This window comes from Sus scrofa, chromosome 13 (genome assembly GCF_054392235.1).
Source record: "Sus scrofa isolate SSC_HxYL_T2T_F1_AM1 chromosome 13, Sscrofa_HxYL_maternal_Yorkshire_Landrace_v2.0, whole genome shotgun sequence".
Taxonomy (NCBI): domain Eukaryota; kingdom Metazoa; phylum Chordata; class Mammalia; order Artiodactyla; family Suidae; genus Sus; species Sus scrofa.
In genome coordinates this window covers 195324871-195350146 of record NC_139395.1, presented here as the reverse complement: position 1 = coordinate 195350146, position 25276 = coordinate 195324871, and the positions used below count along the sequence as shown (strand labels likewise).

Genomic DNA, 25276 nt, shown 5'->3' with positions numbered 1-25276 from the left:
CCACTTAGCGAACCCTCAATCTCTTGGTTCCTAGTTGGATTCGTTAACCACTGAGCCACGATGGGAACTAAATGTTTATTTTGGTTTTAAAAAAATATTTTAAAAACTTTATTTAGATATCATTTACATACCATGCAACTTACCCATTTAAAGTGTATAATTCAATGATTTTTAGTATGTCAACAGAGTTGTACAAACATCATGACAGCCAATTTTGAACACTTTTGTCACTCTAAAAAGATATTCTATTGGCAGTTAATCCCCATTTCTTCCCAAATCCCTCCCTAGATCTAGGTAATCACTACTCTACTTTTCGTCTCTATAGGTTTGCATATTATGAATATTTCATATAAGTGGAATCATGCAGCATATGGCCTTTTGTTCCTGGATTCTTTTACTCAGCATAATCTTTTCAAGTTCATTCATGTTGAAGCATATATTGGTCCTTCACTCCCTTTTTATTGCAGAGTAACATTTCATCATAAGGCTGTACTACACTTTATTTATCTGTTCATTAGTTGATGGATATTTGGGTGTTTCCTGTTTTTTATATAATGAAGAGTACTGGTATAAACATTAATGTACAAGTATTTGTGTGGGTATAAAGTTTTCATTTCTCTAGAGTATATAATTAGGGGTAGAAGTGCTGGATCATACGTAATTCTACGTTTAACCTTTTGATGAACAGCCTGACTTACTTCCAAAGTGCTTGCAACATTTAAAATTTTCACCAGCAGTGTCTGAGGGTTTCAATTATTTTACAGTCTCATGAACTCTTGTTCTTATCTGTTGTTTTTTAAAATATTATTACAGCCATTCTTAGTGAGTGCGAAAAGATATCAATCTGTGGTTTTGATTTGCATTTCCCTGATGGCTAACCATATGGAGCATTTTCCCATGTGCTTAATGTATATATTCTTTGAAGAAATGTCCATTCAAGGCCTTCATTCTTTTAAAACTATGAAGGTGTTAGTCTTATTATTGAGTTGTAAGTGTTATTTACATATTCTAGATAGAAGTCTCTTACGGATATATGATTTGCAAAATTTTTTGCCTATTCTGTGGGCTTTCTTTTCATTTTTTTTTTTCCAGATAGTGTCCATTGAAGCACAAAGGATTTTAATTTGATTTAAATCTAATATCCTTCTTTTTCCTTTTGTAACTTATGTTTTTTTTTGTGTCATATCTAAGAAGGCTTTGCCCAACTAAATTCATGAAGATTTATTGCTATATTTCCTTCTAAGAGTTTTGTAGTTTAGTTCTTACATTTAGGTCTATGATCCATTTTGAGTTTATTTTTGTGTATGGTGTAAATAAATGGTCAGATTTAATTCTCTCCTATATGGACATCCAGTTGTCCCAACCCCTTTTATTGAAAAGACTATTCTTTTTGCATTGAATTGTGTGAAATCTTAGGGAGTGTGGGTGTATGTGTGCATGTGTGTGTATATTTGAGGGTGAGGGTAATTTTAGTTTGGTTTTGTGGAAAAATAAACTATATAAGAATTTTATGGGAGTTCCTATCATGGCTCAGTGGTTAAAGAATCTGACTAGGAACCATGAGGTTGTGGGTTCAATCCCTGGCCTTGCTCAGTGGGTTAAGGATCTGGCGTTGCCGTGAGCTGTGGTGTGGGTCACAGATCCTGCATTGCTGTGGCTCTGGTACAGCTCTGATTAGACCCCTAGCCTGGGAACCTCCATATGCCACAGGAGCAGCCCTAGAAAAGGCAAAAAGACAAAAAAAAAAAAAAAAAAAGAATTTCATGTTTCTCAAACTAAACAAATCTAAAACATATTGGTCAGTCTATGTCTATGTCTTTTGAGGGTCAAACATCTGCATAAATGGTAAGGATAAATCATGTTTTCTTTTTTTTTTTCCTGGTTATTCTCAGTTATATCATGTTTTATCACTTTCTTTCCTAGAGAATCCTTAATAATTTGGAAAAACACATATAGTTGTCCCTGGTATCTGCAGGGGATTGGTTCCAGGACCTCCCACAAAAACCAAAATCCTTAGATGCTCAAGTCTCTTATATAAATTGGCAGTAGTGTTTGCATATAACTGAGAAACATTCTCCCATATACTTTAATCTCTAGATTACTTATAACAGCTAATACAAAGTAAATACTATGTAAATAGTTGTAAACACAATGTTAAGTGCTGTGTAAATAGATGCTGGCTTTTGGTTTTTGAAAATTGCTGGAATTTTTTAAAGAATATTTTCCTTCCGTGGTTAGTTGAATCTATAGATATGGAGGGCTGAATTTATGTACTCTGCTTTAGTTGAAGGTTATCTGAATAAAATTACTTAAAAGGGATGAGATTATGTTTTACCCAAATGATTTATTATTATACAAATGTATATTTGTGAAATCCCAAAAATAAATTTTGTGTTCATTTATGGTAAGAATGCTTAATGAGATCTACTTGACCCATTTCTATGTGAAAGGATAGGATTCCATGTTATATTTGCTTTCTTTTCTTAATTTTTATTTTTTTAATTGAAATACATTTGATTTACAATGTTGTGTTAATTTCAGGTATAGAGCAAGGTGATCCAGTTATAGCAATATTTACTTTCAGTTGTAAATTTTATTAAGTTGCTATGGCATCAAAATTGGCAGGTTTTTCTTAGTTTCATTGGGATTTATTAGCTTTTTGGACTGCTTAACTATACCAGACATTTCTTGTTTGGGGAGCATCCATGTTTGCCTTCCATTAAAGTATCTGCCCTTTCCTTACACACTTTTAAATGCTTGTATGCAATCACTGTCAGGGTTTTTTGTTTTGTTTTGTTTTTAAGATCTAGCTTTTTGGAGTTCCCTTCGTGGCTCAACAGTTAACGAACCCAACTAGAATCCATGAGGATGCAGATTTGAACCCTGACCTTGCTCAGTGAGTTAAGGATCTGGTGTTGCCAGGAGCTGTGGTGTAGGTCACAGATCCTGCATTGCTGTGGCTGTGGCTGTGGCCAGCAGCTGCAGCTCCAATTTGACCCCTGGCCTGGGAACTTTCATATGCCGCAGGTACAGCCCTAAAAAGCCAAAAAAAAAAAAAAAAAGATCCAGCTTTCAGGATTCATTTTATTGTAGAATCTGAGTGTCCTCATTTTGCCAGTCCTTGGCACTCATGCCCCACTGAAAGTAAAAGGGCTCCAGGCTCATTAGGGAAAACTGCACAGTAACCTGCAGACAGGGTGTTTAAACATCTTCATCTTAGCTCTTCAGACCTTTCTCAATACTCAGGGCACTGCAGCACATCCTTACTGCTGCAGCTTCCAGCAGGTCACTGCCTCAAACAAAGACTGGGGTACATTTATACTCTACAAGTAACTGGGAATGGAAGAATTGAAGGGCAAAATCTTAGGCTTCTATTGCCAGGAAGATGCTTGACAGTAAGAGCGTAGGGGTAGTTCTGTGTTCTAAGGAAGATTTTTTTAAAGTTTATTCAACCCCAAATTTATAGAGTTTTATTCCTGCTATAAAGCCAGTTTACACTGACAGTCTACCACCAGAGTTATTAGAACTAGAAGTAGCTGTAACTACAGTATGGTTAATGAAGACACAGTACATAAAATGTAAACTTTGCTGATTCTCTAATTGGCATAAAAGCTTAGACACAAGAAAGTGATCTTTGTAACATAGCTAAACACCTGTAATCAACACAAATAAAATCACAGATTTCACAAGATTTAGATTTTCATCTTAAATCTTCCTTTAACTGTACTATTAAAGACTTCATTTGTCCCCTAGAGCTGCACTGTCCACGTGGTAGCCACTGGCCACATGTGGCTGTTAAGCACTTGAGGGTGACTAGTCCAAATCCAGATAGGTTAGGAGTGTAAAAACCACACTGGATATTAAAAACTTAGCGTGAAAGAATGTAAAATATCTAATGAATAATTTTATGTGTGTACACACAGAATGATATTTTTGATATTATAGGTGAAATATATTATTAAAATTAATTTTACCTGTTTCTTTGTATTTAAAAAAATTGGCTATCAGAAAATTTTAAAGTACCTTTGTAACTCACATTTATGGCTAGCTTTGTATTTTTATTGGACAGTGCTTCTCTAAGAGACTGAGAGACGATAACAACCTAACTACATTGAGATCCCATTTGAATGTTTTTGTCAGCTGTCATAGTCCACTAGTCACTAGTTCATAGTGTAGAAAGTGGGCTCAATACTTCTCAATGTCCATTTTTGTTTTCTTCACACTTTGCTACTTAAAGAGTCTTTTCCTTTTCTGAGAACCGCTTTCCACTTTGCCTACTTGGCAAATTCTTCTTACCTATGAATGGCCAGCTGAAGCACTCTGTTCTCTGTAAAACTTTCCCTGAATTGCCTTACCCCACACCTGAACCCCAAGTAGAATTAAAGACTCTGTCCTGTGGCTATGACAGTATCTTGTCCAATATCTACCGGATGGCTACCGCTGGCACACACAGTGTGCCAGGGATAAGTGATGGAGGTACCCAAATGTGAACGAGAGGGATATGGCCCCTGGGGCTGTAGTACTTGAACTTAGAATGGTTAAACATCCAGTCACCAACTGGTGTGAACAATGCTCTAGCAGGACAGACTCAGGGAGCACATCATAAGCACGCCTCTCCCAGATGCCTTCTTTGTGGAGGATGAACATATTGAGCCCGAACTGTAAGTCTCTGAGCCCACAGGAACCCCGGGGTTTGTAAACCTACTTGTGTGTTTAAGTATATAAGCTCAAGGGTGTCTTTTTCACATCACGATTGGTTATATGAGAGTTGTCTTCACTACACAAATTACTGAATAGGCATTCTTATATTACATATATGCCCCAGTACCCTTGCAATGACTCTCTTAGCCAGGAAACTTAGGTATTGATTTTTTCAAAAAAAAAACAAAGAACAACAAAATAGCCCCAACACAATTAGAATGATTAAGTAAAAATGAATTCTGCAAAAGGTGTGCAATTTACTTAACACTAATGCACTACCAAAAAGAGTTCAGGATTTCAATGATTGGAGTTCTGTGAGGTTGAGAAGAGAGCTTAATAATGAGGTGAGCAGCTTTGTTAAGTCACCTAACATATTGCAGCAGACTTTTTTAACACTAGTGTTGGAGGGCAAGACCAAAACTTGATATAACCTGACTTAGGAAGTTGTTTATCTACCAACTGCAATCATCTAAAACTCTTGCCAAGAAGCAAAAAGAATATTTTCAGAGCAACAGTTGAGCGGTCCAAATGTGTCACAGAATCTATGCACTAAGGTTCATGTGCTTTACTCCTTGGTGAGCACATTAGTTCCTTCCAGGGAACCCACTCAGTTTTACTTTAGACTGTATTGTGACAAGTGAGGCTATCTGGATTCTCAGACCTCACCAGACTAGCAGCTGCCAATCAGAAGAGGAGGAGAATGTTGGAGGCAGGCATGCTGGCAAAAGAGAGAAAAGACACCAGATTGTCAGTTAGAGAAGGGGGAGAGAAACTACAACGGGCAGAGATAATCACTCAGTCCCAGTATCCCAGAGTCTTTCAGGGCAGAGACTGATGGCTTATATACCTCCTGGGAGCAGCCTTAACACCTTGGAAGAAGCCTGATAAAGAACAGGAACTGGACGTAGTTGCTAAATCCACTATAACCTACTATATAATAAACATTTTAAATAAAATTAACCCAGAATTTCGACAAAAAGCCAAACTGTTTTAGAAAACAGAAATATTTATAATACATAGAAAACATTTGTACAAGAGTTAAAACAAGTTTGACTTTTTTTATTTTTAAACAAGTTTGACTCCTTAAAGAGCCAAGCTCCAATTATGCTGATCATCACTTAATTGGAAGACTTGGCTTTGCATCAATCCTGGGTTAATGTTATGCTATAGAACAGCAGACTTTACCAAGTTGTCTTGAACAGATTTCAAACGGTGGTATATGCAAATAACAAACTATCATAAGAGGTCTAAACTGTATAAGAGGGCGACAGACTGCACAGTTGAATCAACCACCAGAGTGATGTAAAAGAATTGTTCTAAAATGCAGTATCACCATGGAGCAAAATAAACCTACCATGTACCCAGCACTGTGCTACGGGCTGGATTTAAGAATTAATTTGAAAAATTGCTTTCACTTTTCAGATTGTGAAGGTATTCCAGAACTCTCATTCATATTTGTAAAGGTTAAATGACATTTTAAATGCACAGCACAGCCATTACATAACAGGCATAGAATACTGTTTATGACTTGGATAGTTCTTTTTTTTTAAGTGCACCAGCAACTCTATTTTCAAATGCTATGGAATTCACAAGGTTTCCTACATAGAAGAATGGAATGCCTCATCCACTCACTTGTTTTGTGTAATAAGTGTTTTAAAACAGGCATGCCATTTCGGAGTTTAAAGGGAGGCTAAGCTGCACTTTAGCGTTTCGGAGCAAGCAAAAACAATTTCAGCAACGGTACTCATTTCCCCCGGTAATTTTGTTTTTCATGGCGAGTTACTAAATGCTAGATGCTAGTAGTCAAAAAGAAACCTGACATCTGGGGAGGTGTTGAGGGGGTGTTAATAGTTCTAGTTAGATGTCTGGGGAGCGCTGAGGATAAGATTTTAAAACAGCAAATACAGGGAGAAAGGGGAAATTACGGTTTCGTATGACTCTCTCCTCCCTCCACTTTCTCTCTTCACCAATCCTTATCCCCCTCAATTTAGAGGCGGGTTCAGCGAGATCTGGCTGCAGGAAACCAAGAGGCTCCACCGCGCTGCCGCCCCAGCCTCGTGATGTAATTGTTATTTCTTATTCGGAGCCTGAACCGGGGAGAGCTGCTGAAGAAGTGGCAGCCCTGTGCCTTTTGCCTTGTCTGGTCGGGTCAGATTCTTCCCGGGGATGATGTAGATTCGCTGACGGACTCCGCTGGAGACTTCGCAGTGACAAAGCAGCTGAAGAAAAACCCTGCTCCTGGGTCCTCCGTCCGTCTGGGGAGCCGAACGGAGCACTCCTCAGGTCTCCTTCCCAGTTTTCCTCTGGGAGTCACTCCGCATTTAATCCCTGGGTGCCTCCTACGTGCTGGGCGTGGGGTCCAAGTGACCTGCAGTTAGTGCCCCTGTCCCCCAAGATTAAAGCAAGACACACAGATTACAAGGTGGTGGAAGTTGGGGGTGGCGAGAAGGGGCCAAGGGGACGCGTGTCCTGGGGTGAAATGGAAGGAGGGGGCTCCTGAGGCGTCAGCACCCAGGAGGGGACCCCGGGCGTTCGGGTCCCCGGGCTGTGCCCCCCAAGGCGAGCATTTGCCCTGTGGAATGAGCTCGATGCCCCGGGCCCCTGGGACGAGCTGTCCCGGCGCCTTCGGCGGTGGGGGCGGCTGGACAGAGCCGGGAGCCGCGGGGGACTGCGCGAGCGCGTGGAGCAGCTACCTCTCCCCGCCACCGCGATCCTCCCGCAGCCGCGGGTCCCCGCAGCCCCCGCCCGACAGTCCGAAGGGCGGGCTAGGAGAAAAACAGCCAACCGAGGGGGGCTGTTTTCGGCTCCCGCGTGCTGCCGGGACCCGGGCTCCTGCCTCCCGCCCCGGCCACAATGGGAAAGAGGGGGAGAAAAGGGTTAAGAAACTTGGCTGAAGAGCTGAATGGCGTGGAGCGGCGAGGGGAGGGACTGGGCCGCGGCGGACTCGGCGGCGGAGGGAGGAGCGCGGCTGCGGGCGGGCGGCGAGCGAGGCGCTCAAAGTCAGCCTCGCAGACATTGCAGCAGAGCCCCGAACTCGGGAGGCGGCGGCGGCCGTGGCGGAGGAGGAGGAGGAGGAGGAGGAGAAGGCGGCCGAGGCGGAGGGACGATCCGGCCCCACGCCCGCGCGCCAGCCAGTGGCCTCGCGTCTGCTGCTGCGCTCAGCAGCGCTGCTGGTCGGAGGAAAGAGCTCGCCGGGGCGCCGGGGGAGGACCGGGCGGCGGGGCGCCTAGGCGGAGTGAGCTTGCCGGAGCCCGGGGCTTGGAGCCGCGGCGGCCTCGGGTGAGTGGCGGCCGCGGCCGGGGGGCTCAGAGGAGCGGCCGCTGGCGCCGCCGGAAACGACCCGGGAGCGCGGCCCGCGGCGGCGGCGGCGGCGTTGGCAGGCAGGGCCGCGGGGGCGTCGGGGCGTCGGGCCGGGGCTGCCTGCTGCGGGAACGGACGCGGACAGCACGGTGGGCTCGGCGGCCGGGCGATGTGTGGGGGTGGTTTCCGGGGAAATCCTGCCTCTCCTGCGGTGTTCGAATCTCCCCGGGAACTCGGGGGGCCCGGGCAGCGGGGCCGCAAGTTGGGGAGTTGGCTCCGGGCTCACTGGCGGGTCCGTGCGGGTCCTGGGCCGTGGGGCGGCCGCCTGGTGGCCCCGGAGCCGGGCCGGATACTGGGGGTCCGGGCCAGGGTCGTGCCCTGCTCGGCTGCTCTCTCGGCCCGGAGCCCTTCTCGCCTTGCAGCTCTGGGTCTCGCCGCCCCGGGCGTTCTGGGCGGCGCCGGGCGCAGCTCCCCGCCTCTCGCTCGGGTGCCTCCCTGCTCGGTGCTCGCTGGATCCCGGACCGGGGAAAGTGAAAAGGAAAAGGTGCCGGAGCGCCCTGGCTCCAGGCAGACCCCAGGGCCCGGCCCGTCGGTGCTTGTCCTTCCCCTGCAGAGGGCGAGGCCCCTTGGACCCCAGGCCTCAACCATCACTTTACCTCTGGGTCAGAAACGGGGTTCGCATTTAGGGGGAGCCCGGTGCAGGTCCTGGGAAGCTTTAGGAGGCTTCTTTTTTCTCTTCTACCTGCGTCCTCTTCCTACTACTAGTGAATGTTGTTATTTTATGAAGGGTTGCCCTGGAAATATTTACAGACCATCACATCCTTTCCAAAGTAGTTTCCAAATTTTAATCAAGAGTTGGTGTTCAGTCTGAAGGAACAAAGGAATCAACTGCCTTAGAGGCGAACAAGCTGGGAGGGAATCTGTGACACATGTTGATCTTTCTCTGAAGCATTATTCGAGTTTCTACCTTCTATCTCATTGGGGATTGAATTGAGTTTTGGAGATGTTAGAAGAACAGAAGGAGAAGTACTTTAGCGTTTGAAGTTTTTGTTTGTTTGCTTTTTTTTTTTTTTTTTTAATAGCGCATTTTTACATTGGAAAAGAATTAAGACGTTCCTAGCTCCAAGGACTTTTCACTCAGTTTGTGGAACTGAGTTGGAGTTTGTCTTCGGGCATGTAAATGATTCAAGGTGAGATTGTGCGGGGGTGGGGGTGGGGGATTGATTTTAGAGGAAGAGAGACTGACTATCCATAGGTGTCCAAAGTAAAAATGCTTGTCGGGTTATAAGTAATGTTTGCTTTTTACATTGCAGCTTTACATCTGGGGGGGGTTGTGAAGCTTTGGTAATTCATTCTTTAAAGTTATGAATTGCATTGAACCTGCTTATTAGTGAATCATGGATTTAGCGAGTGGGTGGCATCTTCCTGATGTGATTATTCAATGTTTAGTCACTAGTTTGCCACCTTTGTTGAAGAGACACTGAAATTAGTGGACTTTTTGCACAAAGGGTGCTTCAGCTGCCTGGCACCTAAGTGTGGGTTGCTGTCTGGAGTTTCTTGAAATGTCTTTCACCTTTGAAGTAAGTTGGTCTGGTTTTGCCCAGCGGTTTGGTAACGTGCATCGAGTTGAACTGGTTCAGAGAGTAGTGCCTTCATCACCGGTAGTAACTTTTCTCTGCCTAGAATTAGTTTCTAGAGACAAAGAAGAAGATTCAGTCAATGGAACAGCCACTGTCCTTCATGCTTATGTGAGTGTTACTTTAGCCTGTTTCCTCCACTCTGGTGGGGAGAGACCTCTTTCCATACTTATCCTGAAAAGGCCCTAGGAGTGTGAGTAAAATATTTATTAAAAACAAACGAAAAAGAGGACTACTCATTGTTGGTTTTACCCCGGTGCGCTCTCTACAGTGCCTTTGAGGTCTTTGAGAAGCAGGTTTAATGCCTGGACCCATGTCCTGCATGCATCTCGAAACTCTGTAGAACTTGGATTCTATTAATTTGACACTCTAAAATATTTTAAGTTTGCAATTTTAAAAAAGTGTCTATAAGAGGCTAACGGCTTCTCTGACTCTTGAAGTTTTAAGAGGAAAACATCATGATAAAAAATAACCTATACCACCACCTAGAGTCTGTTTGTTAGTTTATTGCTCCTGAAGTTTCCTTAAATTGACATGTCTCCTGTGGTTCCAGTATAGCCAAAAAATTATTAAGAAGGTCTAGCTTTTAAAAGGCCATCCAGGAGAACAATTCTTTGTGTCATAAATGGCAAGTGCCAATTTAAATCCATCCATGCTACCTTTAGAATTGAAAATTATGACATACCAAGTTGAGTGGGCTGTTGGCCAAAAAACATTAATTCAAAAGAACTTAAGACAGTTTCAGTTTGTGCTCCAAGGTAGCTCTAATTGCTTAAAGATTTTCTGCATTGTTACTAGAGGTTCAAAAAAATCTTCAAATTAAATACCATTAGGAGTGTTTGAGGTCCAGGTGAAACAAAAGAATGATCAAATAAAAATATAAGGGAGCATTACTACTTGAGAAATTTTGGAAACTCTGCAGGTAAGAGAATGTTCTGGTTCAGAGATGTGAAAAGTAAAGGCAATGTGAAATAAAGTGGTAATGTCTTGCCGGTAGTTTACACAGAGTAATCTGTTCAATGGGAGACCTTAGGATGGCAGCTTTGTTGCCATGTGGCTTAGCACATTGTCCAGGGAGGAAGTAACATCCTTCTTTAAATGGTGTAACCCGAGAGAAAGATGGCCTCCAAGATCCTTTAATTAAATACTGGTTGCACAGAGAGAACTAGAGCACTGTATTAATTCTGTCAAACGTCACTATTTTAGAACATCGAGGACAACTAAAAATGAATTAACTCATATCTGAAAGCAGAGTTTTATGGAAGGTGACAGATGAGGCAAAATATGTCAATCTAAAGGCACAAATAGGGAGATAAGGGGATATGTCATTCTTGGCTCCTTAGAAAGATGAGAAGGAAGAAGGTTATTAATTGTACAGGTTCCACTGCAAACCAGTGCTAGAAGAGGGTGGCAGAGAAGTAAATTTAAATCAGAGTAGCTTAGGATATATGATGTTACAAGGATGAGGTTTTTCATTTTAAAACTTTAAGATTGTAAGAAACTTAAAGGCTCATTTTTAAATGTTCTGAATAAGCGATGATAGCTCTGTGTATCAGGTTAAAAATAATTCTGCTGCAAATATATTCATAACATCTCATTTTTATCAAGAAAAAATTGTTTACACTGATACAGTTAGTTTTGCTTTTCAAACTTTAGATTGCTGGAGACAGTTTTCAAAAGTGTAGCTTAACAGAGAAAAAGAGGAGTTTCAGTTTTTTCTGTCTACACTCCACCTCTCTCTTTCCTTACTGCTCTTTTGTCCCCTTTTCTAAAATAAACAGCTTCTATATCTTTGGATGTTTTCTTTCATGAAAATTGCCTTCATTTATAGCTTCCCTTGGCTGTGCTGGGATGAAGGTTCTGTACTCTTGTGCCTTTTCCATATGTCCCTTCACGTGGCTGACATAATGAGGGTGGGTTTTGTTTTGGTTTGCTTTAAATAGTGATTTACTGTTACATGGATGAAGACTGAGGGAAAAAAAGCATTTGCTGTTCTAACAAAGCCTTTTGTACCCGCCTTTGCAACTAGAGAAATATTTTTATGAAAAGCAACTTTTGCTTACTATTGGAAAGTCAAAGAAACACTTTGAACAGAATATGGGGGCAGGTGGGCACTGTCTAGGGGAGAAATAAACAAACTCAGTCTGTAATATTTAAATGAACACAACAGTCAGAGAAATATAACACCAGGATGCTCACTAAGACTTGAGAAGGTAAAAATCAAGAGTGTCAGGTGATGAAGCAGGCCAATGGAATGGACCTGAGGATTATATCCAGAGGTTGGAATGAACAAAAAGTAAATGGAGGAGAGAGATCTAGTTTCCGTATCTTGTTTGCATCTGATGCTGAAGCAGAGACATGAATTGCTGATGGTAATGGAGTCCCTCTTATGAAGGCAGCAGTGTTATATAGAGATGGTTTGAGGGAGAGAAATGACAAGTTCCCCACTTGTGCATGTGTACTGTTTTTGAATATCTCCTAAATTTAAGGTGGAAGGTCATAATTGGGTACCAGCATAGAACTGGGAGATAGGGAGTTACAGTTTATTTGGGAGGAAATGAATTTATATTAGTCCATCTTTTCTTTATTCTCTTGAGACCTGGTGTTTTCCCAGGGTCTTATTGAACATGGAAAACAGAGTGCTGAGGTTTTTGGTGGTGAACTGAAGAACTCTTTCATGAGATTTCTGATAACTTGATGTAAATAACCATGAAAGAATGCTTTCTTTAAGCACATTATCTTTCGATTCAAGGGTGGGGGAAAATTGGGACCAATGAGATGTCTGAAATCTTATCAGAGTTTCTTTGCAAGCTGTAATATAGATGCCCCTCTGGGTTTTTTTTTTTTTTTTTGTCGTTGTTGTTCCTTGAAGTTTAATGTTCAATTTGATGAATATTGAATATTTAGGATTCTAAAAGTGAGAATTTATTTAGAATAAATAAACATTTGTTTTGCTCCAGGTATGAAGAGTAATTTTGATTTTTCATAGTAAATATAGGTATTGAGATGAGTAGGAAGATAGACTAATTGTCGTCACTGTGTGTGTTATATTGCATACTGTGCATTATGGACCTTAGAATTCAGATTCTACATTACCTTGCAAATATTACAAATAAAGAATTACAAAACTCATGGTGTTTTAGGATTTCAGTACACCTGAAACAGGTAGTTTTTCTTAAATTCATGAAACATTGAGAACAAGAACGAGGAGAAAAATGCCTGTGATACATTTTACCATTATATTAGGATTTTGTGAAAATTAATACATTGAACCATGCTACGGATAACATTTAGCCTAGAACTCTAAAAGTATTGTAATGAGAAGCAGAGCTGAGGAATTTAGAAGACTGGTAGCTCAGAATGTAGAAAAAATTACTCTGGAGCTATGAAAAAAAAAAAAATGACTCCACTCTGTTTAATAGTACTAAGGTTTTTTTTTATGGTTACGTCAGATTTTAAGATAGTTATTGAAGACAATGTATGGATAATTACCTGTTAAATTATATGTTTTTTGGTCAAAATAAATTCAAGAACTCCAGGATGTCTGAAGGTGCTTATCACGTCCCTCCATCCGTCTGTCTGTCCATCCATCCATCCAACCAGCCATCCTCTCCCACTCTCCCTCTCCACCTTCCATCTTCCCTCCCACCCTCCATCCTTCTTTCCTTCCTCTTATATAAATGGGGCTGGGGTTAAAAAATAAAAAAAAGCATTTTGTTAAGAACTTGGAAATGGACTTGTTCCCCGGGCAGGGTTCATAGTTGTGTTTGAAATTCAAAGCTTGCATGGTTCACGCACCTCAGAAAATTTTTTAACTTGGTAAAACCTTAGAGAGTAAAAACTCTAAATTAAAACCCATCCTGCCTCTTTACCTTGGTGTCATTTAGCAAAAATATCCTTAAGGATGGAAGGCAAAGACCCTTATTTGCTTTAAATTCCAGGTCTCTGTGTGACTAAGCCTAGAGTTTCAAGAAATATTAAACTAGAAGCCTGCTGGGAATTTGAGTCATCAGCTTAAGACACCACTCGGACCAGGACTGCTGCCTGATTGACCTGAAGTTGTGTTTATGTAGAGCTTTGGTGGAGAGGAGTCTCTCACCCTTGAACTTCTAATTAACAAAGTCATTTTTCAGTCATCTCTTAAATAACAGGGCTGCTCCTTGTTTTCAGATCTATACTTGGCTAATGGATCGAGGATAGCTCAGGAACTAAGGAGTTTGCAACTTTTTTTTTTTTTTTTTTTTGGCAGCTACTTTGATCATTTTACTTTTACACCACTTGACCGGGTATGTGAGGGTAAAAGTAAGGTGCTTGGCTTTAAATAAGAGAAAAGCTAAGTCACCCAAGTCACTTAGTGGCTAAGCTAGCTCCTCCTTGTAGTTGTGTGCTTTCAGTTGTTGAATTTGCCTATATTGTATTGTACATAACATGTGAACACGTTAACTATATTACTGTGTTTAAAAAGGTAATTTTGTATTGTGATGGTAAGAGGAAATTGTTTATATGCAGTCTTAGAATAAGAGTAGTATTTTAATTGTGGTGATTTAATGACATAACGTGGATAAGAAAGCCTGACATGTAACAGGACACAAAGTTTAGAAGTTTAAAATAAAAAAGAGACTTCTGTTTTGAAGACTCTGTCTAGAAATTGAGAAGTGTTTAAGGGATAAGTGGTTTTGGCAAAGCACACTTTTTAAGAAGTTTTTTTGATTCTTGCATTTATGAATTTGTAGTAATCTACAGTAGAGTACAACAGATTTATACCCTGAAAAAGAAACAAATCAAAGGGAGGAAGGAGGCCAGAAGAAGGGTGAGAACCTAAAGAAAATGAATTTGAAAACACGTGAAACACTCCCAAATGGGATGTAAGAAAGACCCTCAAAATGGAATTAATCACAGTTGCAGTTTTTCCCCTAAAGGGAATATTTGTACAGTGGGTCATGTAGGCTCAGGTTTGATTTTTGCAAAGCATATTTTTAAAGAAGTGTTCCTGTTTTATTATTTTCCAGCTTAGGGTTCTTCTACTACATCAATGTATGGTACTGATAAAAGGAAAGTCCTTTTGTCTCCCTGGGCAACATCTGTAGAACAAGAAGGTTAGATTGCATGTCTGAATTCTGCAATTCTGATTATACATCAATATATGCTGTTGTTGCCAGTAAATAGTAAAGATTTTAAGGTTGTAGTTGGGAGAAGAGTAGGGTTGATTGGGTCAAAACTTGAAATATAAAACACTTATCTAGTTACTTGTCTTTCTGCCTTTTACTTTTTCACTGGGGAGAGGAACAGAGAAAGGGAGAGGATTTGGGGGGCACCTGCTCCTGCTCATGCCAGGCCCAGTGCTGGCTGCTTTACAGTCCCCCTGCGGCAGGTAGGTATCTTTTTCTCTATTTTACAGAGAAATTTTAAAGAGCCCTATTCTAAGAGATACCTGAGTAACTTGCCTGAGGTCACACAGCTAATTTCATCGATAATAATTTGCTTGTCCATGAGAATATGCCATCTTTTGAAGAGAAAACCAGTCTCCATCTGATTTTTAGAAAGCCATACAAAAAACCTAAAAAACAAAAAAAATCCCTGATAGCCGCAGGACTCAGGCAGTAGCCACCCAGTCTGGCTTCTGGAAGACCAGTCAGCCTGGTAAGGTGCACTGTTTCCAGGAGATGTTCCTGCAGCCTTTGCTCTTGGTTCTCAGCTGATGTCCTGCTCCCTGTGCTTTCAGGAGGGGATGGGGTCACTCAGGGCAGCGTGTGGGCTCCTAGCTCCTGTAAGGTGGACCACAGAATTACCAGTGTCCTTTGAGGTGGAGAAAGCCACTGTGTTCCTTGATATGATTTATTAAAATAGCTTGTCATGGTCTTAATTCAGGTATTCCTAAGGCTCATTATGTTTGTCCACTTCAAGAAGCAGCTGTAGCAAATTCAGAGCCATAGTTTTTCCTGTTGAAAAGTTAAACTCTTGACTTTCACTTTTTAACACAGTTTTTATTTTTATTGTGCTCTGTTCATCCCCAGTAATTTTAAAGACTATGCGATGCTAGTCATCTAGTCTCCCTAATACGAAGAGGAAATTGACAGTGTGTTTATGAATTGACTAGAAGGAGACAGGAATCCAGAGGTGGAGGGCATTTGGCTTCATTTTGGGAATAGACCATGGTCAGGAGAAAAATTTTAGACTTAGGGAGGTTTGTGGCACGTCATGTATTTTTAAGTACATATCAGGCATGTTCTTTTATTGTTGGAGCCGTGAGAAATGGAGTTATAAACCTCTCCACCTCTTTTTACTCGCCTCATTTAAAATTTATGGAATTTTGAACCCAAAAGAATCAAGCCAAGTGGTTCCCTCTCCACTAGAAGGTAGTCACGTTGAAACTGTATTGGAGACACAAGGATGAGTAATAAGGCTCATATACGTAATATTTTCTAGCATGCTTTGGATTTTAAGTTGCCAAGGAAGTGTTGGATAAACAAAAGGGCCTGTATAAAAGCTGCAAAGAAATGTTTTACTGTGATCTTTTATTAAGATGATACAGGGTTATCTGGCCAAATAAGAGAGAACCAGTGTAAGTGGACAGTCTGGGGAAGAAAATCTTTCTGGAGTTCACTTACGGATTTATATTATTTCCCTAATCCATCTACGCCTTTTTAAAACAATTGAAATAGACTGTGCGCAAAGCCAGAGATTGAAGATGGAAGTTTTTTATTCACCACCTGGTTTTTTCCCAGTATCTGGAGGTTCCATGTTATTGAGGCAAGCCTCAAAGCGATGCATTGTTCACTCTGTTAGTAAAACATTACTCTTATCTATCCTGATAATCCTCGATTGACCCGAATCAGTGTTTTCATCTGGGTTTTTTGTTTGTTTGTTTTTAATTTCTTTTGCTTGGGCTTTCACAAATTGAGGTAATTTCATAGAATCCTGAGATTTTCAGGTGGGAAGGGAGTTTGATAGAAGCTGTGGAATTTCTGGGTTTAAGTGCACTTGTCCCAGAGGTCCCTGTTCTACTTCCTCATTTTCAAACAAGGTGTCTATAGAGACACCTTGCTGAATAGAACAGCGCATTGGATAGGTGGTTGGCGTGGACTGCTAATCAGTGATAAGTGCTACTGTTTAACTCGTATACACTTTTTCTTTTTCTCTGGATTCTCCTCTGTTTTTTTTGTTTGTTTCCTTTTTTCTCGTCCCCCCCCCCCTTTTTTCCCTAATTTCCTTTTTTTTTTTTTTTTAATTGCTAGGGGAATCATGTGCTGCAATAGAGTAAATGATTACTCTTTTCCCAACATCTTTGGCATTGTTGTTAATTTAAAATTTCCAAAATATTTCTTGTCCACATTTTACAGAGGAGGACGCTGAGCACCTAAGAACTTGAACCAGTAGGTCACAGCTGGGTAAACCCAGGGTGAGCCATTAAGTCTTGATTTCTTTCACACTTGTTTGTGCTAAGGCAGTCTCAGAAAGAGGAGCTTTTGTACTAGGTGTTAATGGGTGGTTGTTAACCTTTGGTGATGGGCTCAGCAGAGTACCTAGGTCTTAGCCAACCTCATGGAAGGATCTGTGGTAATCAGAAGGTCTGGGTCTTGAGAAGTGGTGTGAGCAGGGCCAGCTATGTCATAACCCTTGTCTTTTGTAGCCTGTTTTCTTCTCATGCTCTTAAAATATGGTCTTCAGAACAGTCTTATGATTCAGTTGATATTCTTGAACTTGGAACTAGGGTGAGAGTTTAAAAAGAAAAGCTTTACAGAGCTTTACAGAGCAGGTGCACATCTGTTCATGCAGTACTTTGTTTCTACATGTTATGTACACTTGAAGCCTATATAAAACTCAGGAGGGGAACTACTATTTGTAGATTAACAGAGTCAGGTAGCTTTAGTTGACTAGTATGATCAGAACACTCACAGGCCAGCCCTACGACTACCCGAGAGTAATAGTGTAAAACCATCAGTAGACGTGGTTAGATCTGTTGGTTCAACTGGAAACATCATACAGAGGTTATGGACCCCATTTCTGTATTCAGCTGTGAAAAGGTACCAGCTCAGACAAGAGGGCACTGTGTAAGACCCGTGGTGCTCAGTGCCCTGCACCAAGCACATCCATGTCCACCCCTCTAGAAAGACAGCAAGAGAAAAGAAACCTAATAGTAGCCATTGATGTGGGCCACAGACCCACCGAGCGGCCACACTTCTGACCTCAGTGAAACAAATTGGAAAGGAATATTCTCACTCACGGGGCAGTGGGCAAGAGAGTGTAGATGTGCATTACTGTCTCCAAGCCTCTAACAAGAGCAGATGTGTTTCTCAGTTCTTTGTACCCCTGATTGTAACAAGTCACACTTGTTAAATGTCTGTCCTCCTCAGTGGACTGTAAGTGCCGTGAATAGGAGCATATTCGTGAGTGTACTGTCAGTATTGTAGGTGGCTGGCACCTAGGAGGCCATCCTGAGTATTGGTAAAATCTGGCTGTTTGGTGGTTAGGAATGTAGCCTTTGTGTATTTAAACCTCGCAGCTGCTAATTATTCTGAATAACTTATGCATAATAGCTGCTGTTGTACACTTTTTCTTTAGTCTCTTTAAATTAGAACTTCTAAAAGGAGTAATCTTTCTGCCTTAAAATTTATCATCTTCTTTCCAGGCATATTAATTATGAAGGAATAAGTGAAACTAACTGTTGGTGACATTATAATTACTTGGCACTTGAAATTGTTTTGTAATGCTAAGTTTCTTCAAAAATACACAGTTTACAATACATTAGAAAATATGTACAGCAAAATCTTTGGGGGCAACATTTAATTATTTTTATTTATTTATTTATTTCATCTTTTGTCTTTTTAGGGCCAAACTTATGGCACATGGAGGTTCCCAGGTTAGGGGTTGAATCTGAGCTACAGCTGCTGGCCTACACCACAGCCACAGCAATTCGGGGTCCGAGCCGTGTCTGTGACCTACACCACAGCTCACGGCAATGCCAGAACCTTAACCCACTGAGCGAGGCCAGGGATCGAACCCACGTCCTCATGGATACTAGTCGGGGGTTTGTTAACAACTGAGCCACGATGGGAACTCTGCATTTAGTTATTTTTAAAGAAATGAAACAATATTTTTAGAGCCTTATGGACAGTTTCCTTAGCTTCCCTTGCAGTAGTCATAAGGATCCACCAGGTCGACGACGCATTTAATTAATTGCATTGAATTTGACCGCTTGGGACACTGGAGGCATCTTAGAATCTCATGTCCAGTATTAATTTTGGTGTTCAGTAATCTTAAAAGTTAGAAGGCATCAAAAATGACTTGATGGTTCAAAACCTAGTAAATTATAAGACTTTAGTTTTGTGCTATTTTTTAAAAATTAGAATTTGTTCTTCACTAGAGGTGAATTTTCTAACTGTTAGAGAATTATTATTTTCAACTAGATTAACAATGCTAAGGCAGAAGAGAATACTATTTTAAAATGGAGCACATAAATTTCTAGACTAGCAGTAAATATGCAAGTGCTTCAAGAAAATGTGTAGATTATTTGGGTATACATATAAAGCATTGAGATATAACTAATGCTCTTAAAGTAACTTTAACATAGTTTCTTGCTTGTGAAGACATGTTTTTACTAAACTTTGTGCATACTTGGAAGTGGATGTCTTTTGTAAACAGCAAAAAAGTAATCTCTCATGGCTCACATATATTTCTATTCACAAGCTTATAAATCATAGTAAAAGAAGATATGCAGGATAATGGGCTATTGTCCAAAGGGAGAGTAGAAACATTAGCACATTTACTATTAATGTGATAGATTCTACTTTGTATTTTCACATTTGCTGATTCTGAGTATCTAACTGCTCTCTCTTTTCGTTGTTACTGTCAGTCAGTATGTTATAGAGTGCTTGGGTTCTATGCATTAGTGTAAATTGCCCACTTTTGAATTCTGCAGTGTCTGAGACCCAAACTTAGTTTCTATCTTTATGAACCAACTCTTACAGCTAAGGTGCGATGTCTCATTTAAATTAACTTTAATACCCTTTACAGTAAAAAAGGTGCATGAGACTCTGAATCATTATTTTTCTGCTGGTTGTTCCTGCTACCAGTGTTTGTTTTCCCTTTGCCTGCTCATCCATCCTTGTGTGTATTCCTTCTGATGATGCCAAGAGATGCTTTCCTTTGAAGGTACTATTCTAATACCATAAACACATTCCCTTTGAGTTTTATACTCTTGTACACATTCTATTTTTTACCCCTTAAGAAAAATAGTAAGTTCTGTTACTAGAGTTATTTATCATTTTCCCACAATTTGAGTGATCTTTCTTTTGAAAATCACTCTGTGTTCCACTTACTGGCATATTATGCTAACCTATAAGGTTCCAGGTTGCTAAAGGCAAAAAATGACAGGATTGTTTAATACTGAAAATAGACAAAAGCAGGCCTTTGGGCAGTCAACAAAAAAGATTAAAATCTGACCTTAAATCTTCCAAAAATCTAAAATTAATCTGTGTTTCCTCACATGAGTCATTGGTAGAAATCCAAGTTTTGTTTGATGTTATTGATCTTTGTTTTCATGTGTCACCGTGGGAGTGGTCAGTTTTTCTAGTTGTGTGAAATAAGTGGAAAGAGGAATATTAGCACACATTATTGTATATACCACAACTAAAATACCCCTGTGATGATAGCATGTTAGTTTAGACTATGTTTGATTTTATTTTATGGTGAATTTTAAACTTTTTTGTTTTTATTTTGGGGGATTCTGGTAACTGTGAACAGCAATCCACGTATATCTAGGTGTAAAAAGATATTTGTAAAGATAGCCAGCTTTTTCTATTGCGGATGAGTAGCAAGTTGTAGTTGCTTTCTGTAACTTAAGTCACTTGCTCTGCTGAATACCTAAACAAAATATCAATAAAGAAAAAAATGTGTACCTGTTGCCTTGTGAGCGTTACAGAATTTAGCACTTCTCAATACGTTCCTTTAAAAAGAAGAAGTAGTGAGTGGATGGCAAGTTTTGGTGTAGGGAGGAAAGGAAAATTTACCTCGAAATTCTGTTGACGTCCTCATTCATTTTGCTTTAGGCCTGTTTGTGTAATATGTTTTCATAGGTGGTGACAGTAATAATGTGGTGAAAATATTAGTCGCCTTAGTACACTCCCAGGTGGTTTGACTATTAATCAGAGACACCATGAAGAATAAAGGATCAGAGCCAGAGATTGGGTTCTTTTCAGTGAGATTGGGCTGCAGCTATGAAATGGGTGTGTCATTTAATATTTTCTGGCCTCAGTTTGTAAAATAAGAGGGGTGGACCCGAATGATTATTTGGCTTCTTCTTGACTCTATCGTAATCAGTATCACTTCAAAAGTCAGGTTTTCCTGTTGGAGTTCCAGGGTGCATAGAACTAAGGGCTGTGAGGCTGTCCCTTATGATTTTTTGAGCTTGGCATTTAATATTTTATGGCAAAGTTTTTAGTTTAACATAATTGAACTTGTACTAGATAGGGTTAATAGGCTAGAACAAAAGGTCAAAGCATAAGGCATTAGGCTTAATTAAGGGAGAGCAGGAGTGGCAGGAGTGTGTGACAGTTAAATGGGTTTCCCACAGACTAATGTCGGTTACAGTGCAACCATGCCTCAACTTAAGTGGGTTATTTTGTGCAAAGGGCAGCAGTGATTAGCAGTTTGACATGCCAGACACTTCTGGCCAATCCCATCTGTTTTAGAGGTTAAAAAAGCACACCTTTATGAGCTGATGGATTGATTTGTGTGCCCGTCTGGTAAAGATTAGAAGTCCAAGGCCAGTGCAGTAAATGTCAGTTATAGAATATTGTACTTTCTTCGTTGGCTCATTGTTTTAACCGTCAACTGTTTTATAATGGGGGATAACTGCTGTTTATGGAGTTGAAGGCAAGATGGGTGGGGGAACAGGTGAGAGAGGAAGAGAAATATTTCCTAGAAGGAATTGTCAATTAACATATGCTGTAGCCAGTGTTTCCAATGGAGATATGGCCTCCTAGATACACTTCATCTTGTGCAGTGTTTTTGGTCTATTCCTTATACTCGAGTCAAGTTCTTTTCTGGGTTAAGGAGCATCCTGTCCGTCTAGGATTTAACTTTGCATTCAGAATGGATACATTTCTTTAGGCACCTCTTTTTCAGACAAGATGAATCTTTTACCTCCATGCTATACCATACCATATTAAGTGTAATATTTTGATCATTGGCCTCCCTGGGGAAGGAAGGGGAAAGGAAAAGAGAAGATGGAAAGAGGAGGGCACGTGTGTGTGCACACGTGCGCGCGCACACACACACACACACACACACACACGCATACCTGCTACGTGGGTAGTGTTTACTGAGCTCGCCTGAGATTGCTGCATGCTGTTCAGATGCACGTGTCAGAACCCAGGCTTGGACTTTTTTCTTCAACTTTGAGACCTGTAAGAATGATGCCATTAATATACTTCGTTTTCAGTTCAAGGTTGTAAGTAGTTCATATAAAGATACAAAGGCTAGATTGTGGTTTTAAAAATTGCTTTTAACATATTCTAATATCCAAGGAAAGGAGAGTCCTAATTTTATGTATATGAAATAGAACTTTAGGTATTGTGATCATGATTAATGAGCTTTAGGGACATAAAGCTGTACTCAGTCTTTTGGATGGACCGAGGGAAGTATTTGAGAAATAGCAGAAAGTTATCCTATTTATCAGAAAATTATCATGAGCCCGAGGTTTGAAATCAAATAAAAATGTGGCCAAGAACACTGGAAGCAATATTAGAAGACGCTGATGGGCTCAATCCTTTTGTCCTTATCAAACTATGTGAACCATAAATTGCTTATTATACAATCATGCGTATTATCTATATCATGTTAAACCCTGGATTACTGCTTATAGAAAGAATTAAAATATCTAAAGAAAATAGGGTCACTGAGAGTTATGTGTGGATCATAAAAAGTGCTAGTACTTTTTAAAATATATGTATGCATTTATTTTACTACTAAGCTATTCCACAACAAATTGGCCTAACTTATAGAGAGAAATTGAGATGTCTTTTTTCTCATTTAAAAAGGACAAAGTGACATCAAGGTATTGGGATTTATTTAGGAATATAGTATTTAAATAAATTTTTTCATCCTTATATTCTTTGTGGAGTAGCATCAGTTGAAATGATTTGGATCTAATACAGATTTACATGCAATACTCCTGCCCTTCTGTGTAGGGAGAGAAGGTGAAGAAGACCAAATTTTATATCATTACTTTTCATTCACTAAATCATATTTAACTTGCCAAAGTTTGGTTTGAGCAGTATCAAAGTGCTTTGGTAGCAAATTAAATATGAGAGATTTATCTCATTTAATGGACAGAAACTTCTTAAATGAAGCTCCTGGTGATGTTGTATTAAACCTAGAACAGATATGTGAGGCTCTACATTCATACGAATGTTACAAACATTTTTAAAGGTCCCTAGATCCTATTCTTTTAGTTTCCTTCTCTTCAGCAAGTTCAAAGACTAATTATATCTAGTTTGTATTAGAATATTACTGAAGGGAAATACCTTGTAGGACTAACTTGTTCTTGTGTTAGGATACAATCTGAAGTTTTGAAGAATACACATGGTCCCTTATAATTTATGGTAGTCAATTTCTGTCAATCAGTTGTATTCCTTTACTTTTATTAATGTGGTATTATTGACTCTAAGACATGTCAAAGTCTCTCCTCTAAGCAAATCAGTTGAATAAATGTTTAGGTTATGAAAACTGAAAGCAGAAGCACTTAATATACTTAGCATCCTGTGTGGCAATGCTTGTCCTAAAAATTGTTACAGCTTTATAATCTGAATTTTAGTTGTTATAAATTTTTGTGAGACAATGGAAAAAATAATAGCCCTTATTTCATGTTTTGATTTTAAATGCAGTTAAAGCATAGATTGTCCTTTGCCTCTATTCAGGGAGATTGGTTTTAGTAAGAAAACCGTAATATATGATGGATTTATCAAATATATATTCTTACGACATTTTATATGTATATTTATAAAATCATTGTGTATATGTGTGATATATTAGATATCAGATAGAGATGTTAGGGATGGCTGCACCTGTTGATTGCATGAAGCATTTGGTGTCTCCTAATGAGGGAGGGGGACGGTCTACCCCAGTGTCTGAGTACACCATTCCTCCTTGGTGAATTGCATACATTTTACTTTTTTGTATTCTGTGACCTTGCAGTCAGTGACTTCAGCCCAGAATAGTTTCAAAGTCATGTAAATGAATGCAATTAAGGTATTGCTTATCATCTTACATAGTTCAGATGGAACTTTATTGGATAGAGAGGTTTGTTTGCTTTATGAGGAAGGTCAAAATAAGGTTAAATTTTATTATATAAAATGATTTGGTAATGTTTTTATTTAGCTGCTGAAAAATGGTGTCCTAGTAGGAAATGATAATGCTTTTCTTTTTTTCTCTCTCTCTTTTTAATCACTAGGCGGTATCTTCAGGGTTTTTCATTTGTTTTCTGTTTTAAGGTGATGCCTACTGTCTACTAATACAATTTTAGGAACATTCTGCCGTTAGTTGTGGTTCTAAGTATCTTTCATTTACACATATAGGTGGCATTCTCTGCTGCTGCTGGAGGATAGCTCAGGAGCTGCTGATGCATGTGTGTAAAGGATTTGCCCAGTCACCATGCCAACTGAGGCGGGACCTCAGACAGCAGGACTAGAGTCCCCAATTCACCTGGGCAGAAAAGAGATCTGCCACCCAGCCCAGCTGACTGTCTCTAGGGGTTAAGGGAGTGTTGACATAGATAGTAGGAGAGTCTTGCTAATGAAGAACTGAGAGAGAAAAGGTGGGGGTTATGGAGAAAGACTGAGAATTGAGTGTGTGGTGTATGAGACATGAAGTTAAAAGAAAGGCAGGTATTCTTCATTGTGGTTGGCTTATGACCAACCTTCTTTCCTTTATTTGTATTTCTTTTTTTTTTTTTTAACTTTAGAATATTAGTTGATAAAGTCTTACATGAGCAGACATTCGCTCAGCATCAGCTCTATGCCTTGCACCTTACTAGGTACTGGGGGATTCAGAGATGAATGAAAGGCTCTCAGTTGCAGGGAGAGTAACGGTAAGCAGGATACAAAGAAAGTGACCCAGAGGCAGAGTGGTTGAAGAGCCTACTTCCCTAGGATGTTAAGGGAACCTCTCCCGCAGACATTTATAATCTATGTATGGGTTTTAAGGAGACTGAAGGGTATCAGGTAAAATGAAGTGATAATGAAGAATACTTTATTTTGGGAGTTTAAGTTTAGATGGATGGGTTTATCTGAAGGCTCAGCTATTATCCTTGAGAACTGATCATAGTCTGTGGGATGGGGGAATTGAGAATTCTAGAGATGTAACCCAGACATAAACACAGTGGAATGCTGCTGTGGTGAAATCTCGGAGTTTGTACTATACCTTCCTTATCAGCAGCTAGTTGCACTGTCCACTGGCCTATTGATCAGTATACAGTTTCCTCAGCCACCACAGTATTAAAGTGTGGGCATGTCTCTTGCTGGCCAAAAAACATTTCACCCACTCTTTTGTTCTTGAAGGTATAAACTTTCCTGCATGTTGATGTCATTCTATATCTAGGATGGTTCTATTAACATTTTTTGTTTCTAATGAGCTGGGGA

The 25276-nt window shown here is 40.1% G+C and overlaps 1 protein-coding gene across 15 annotated transcripts in view; it reads left to right on the top strand.

The window, feature by feature from the left end:
- The first annotated feature begins 6844 nt into the window (after nt 1–6844).
- The window catches only part of LOC146397825 (uncharacterized), a 226180-nt gene continuing 207748 nt past the window's right edge, over nt 6845–25276 (top strand). For 7 of the 15 annotated variants that reach the window (XR_014825004.1, XR_014825003.1, XM_084991731.1 and 4 more), the window contains exon 1: nt 7604–7980. Coding sequence is in view for 9 of the 15 variants with exons in the window: in XM_084991731.1 (XP_084847857.1) it covers nt 7604–7980 (377 nt within the window). In the remaining 6 variants the exon portion in view is untranslated. Of the gene's footprint in view, nt 6985–7603; nt 7981–9083; nt 9192–9690; nt 9750–25276 lie in introns of those variants that run through there. The other 8 variants (XR_014825002.1, XR_014825001.1, XM_084991727.1 and 5 more) reach the window with 3 other exon arrangements.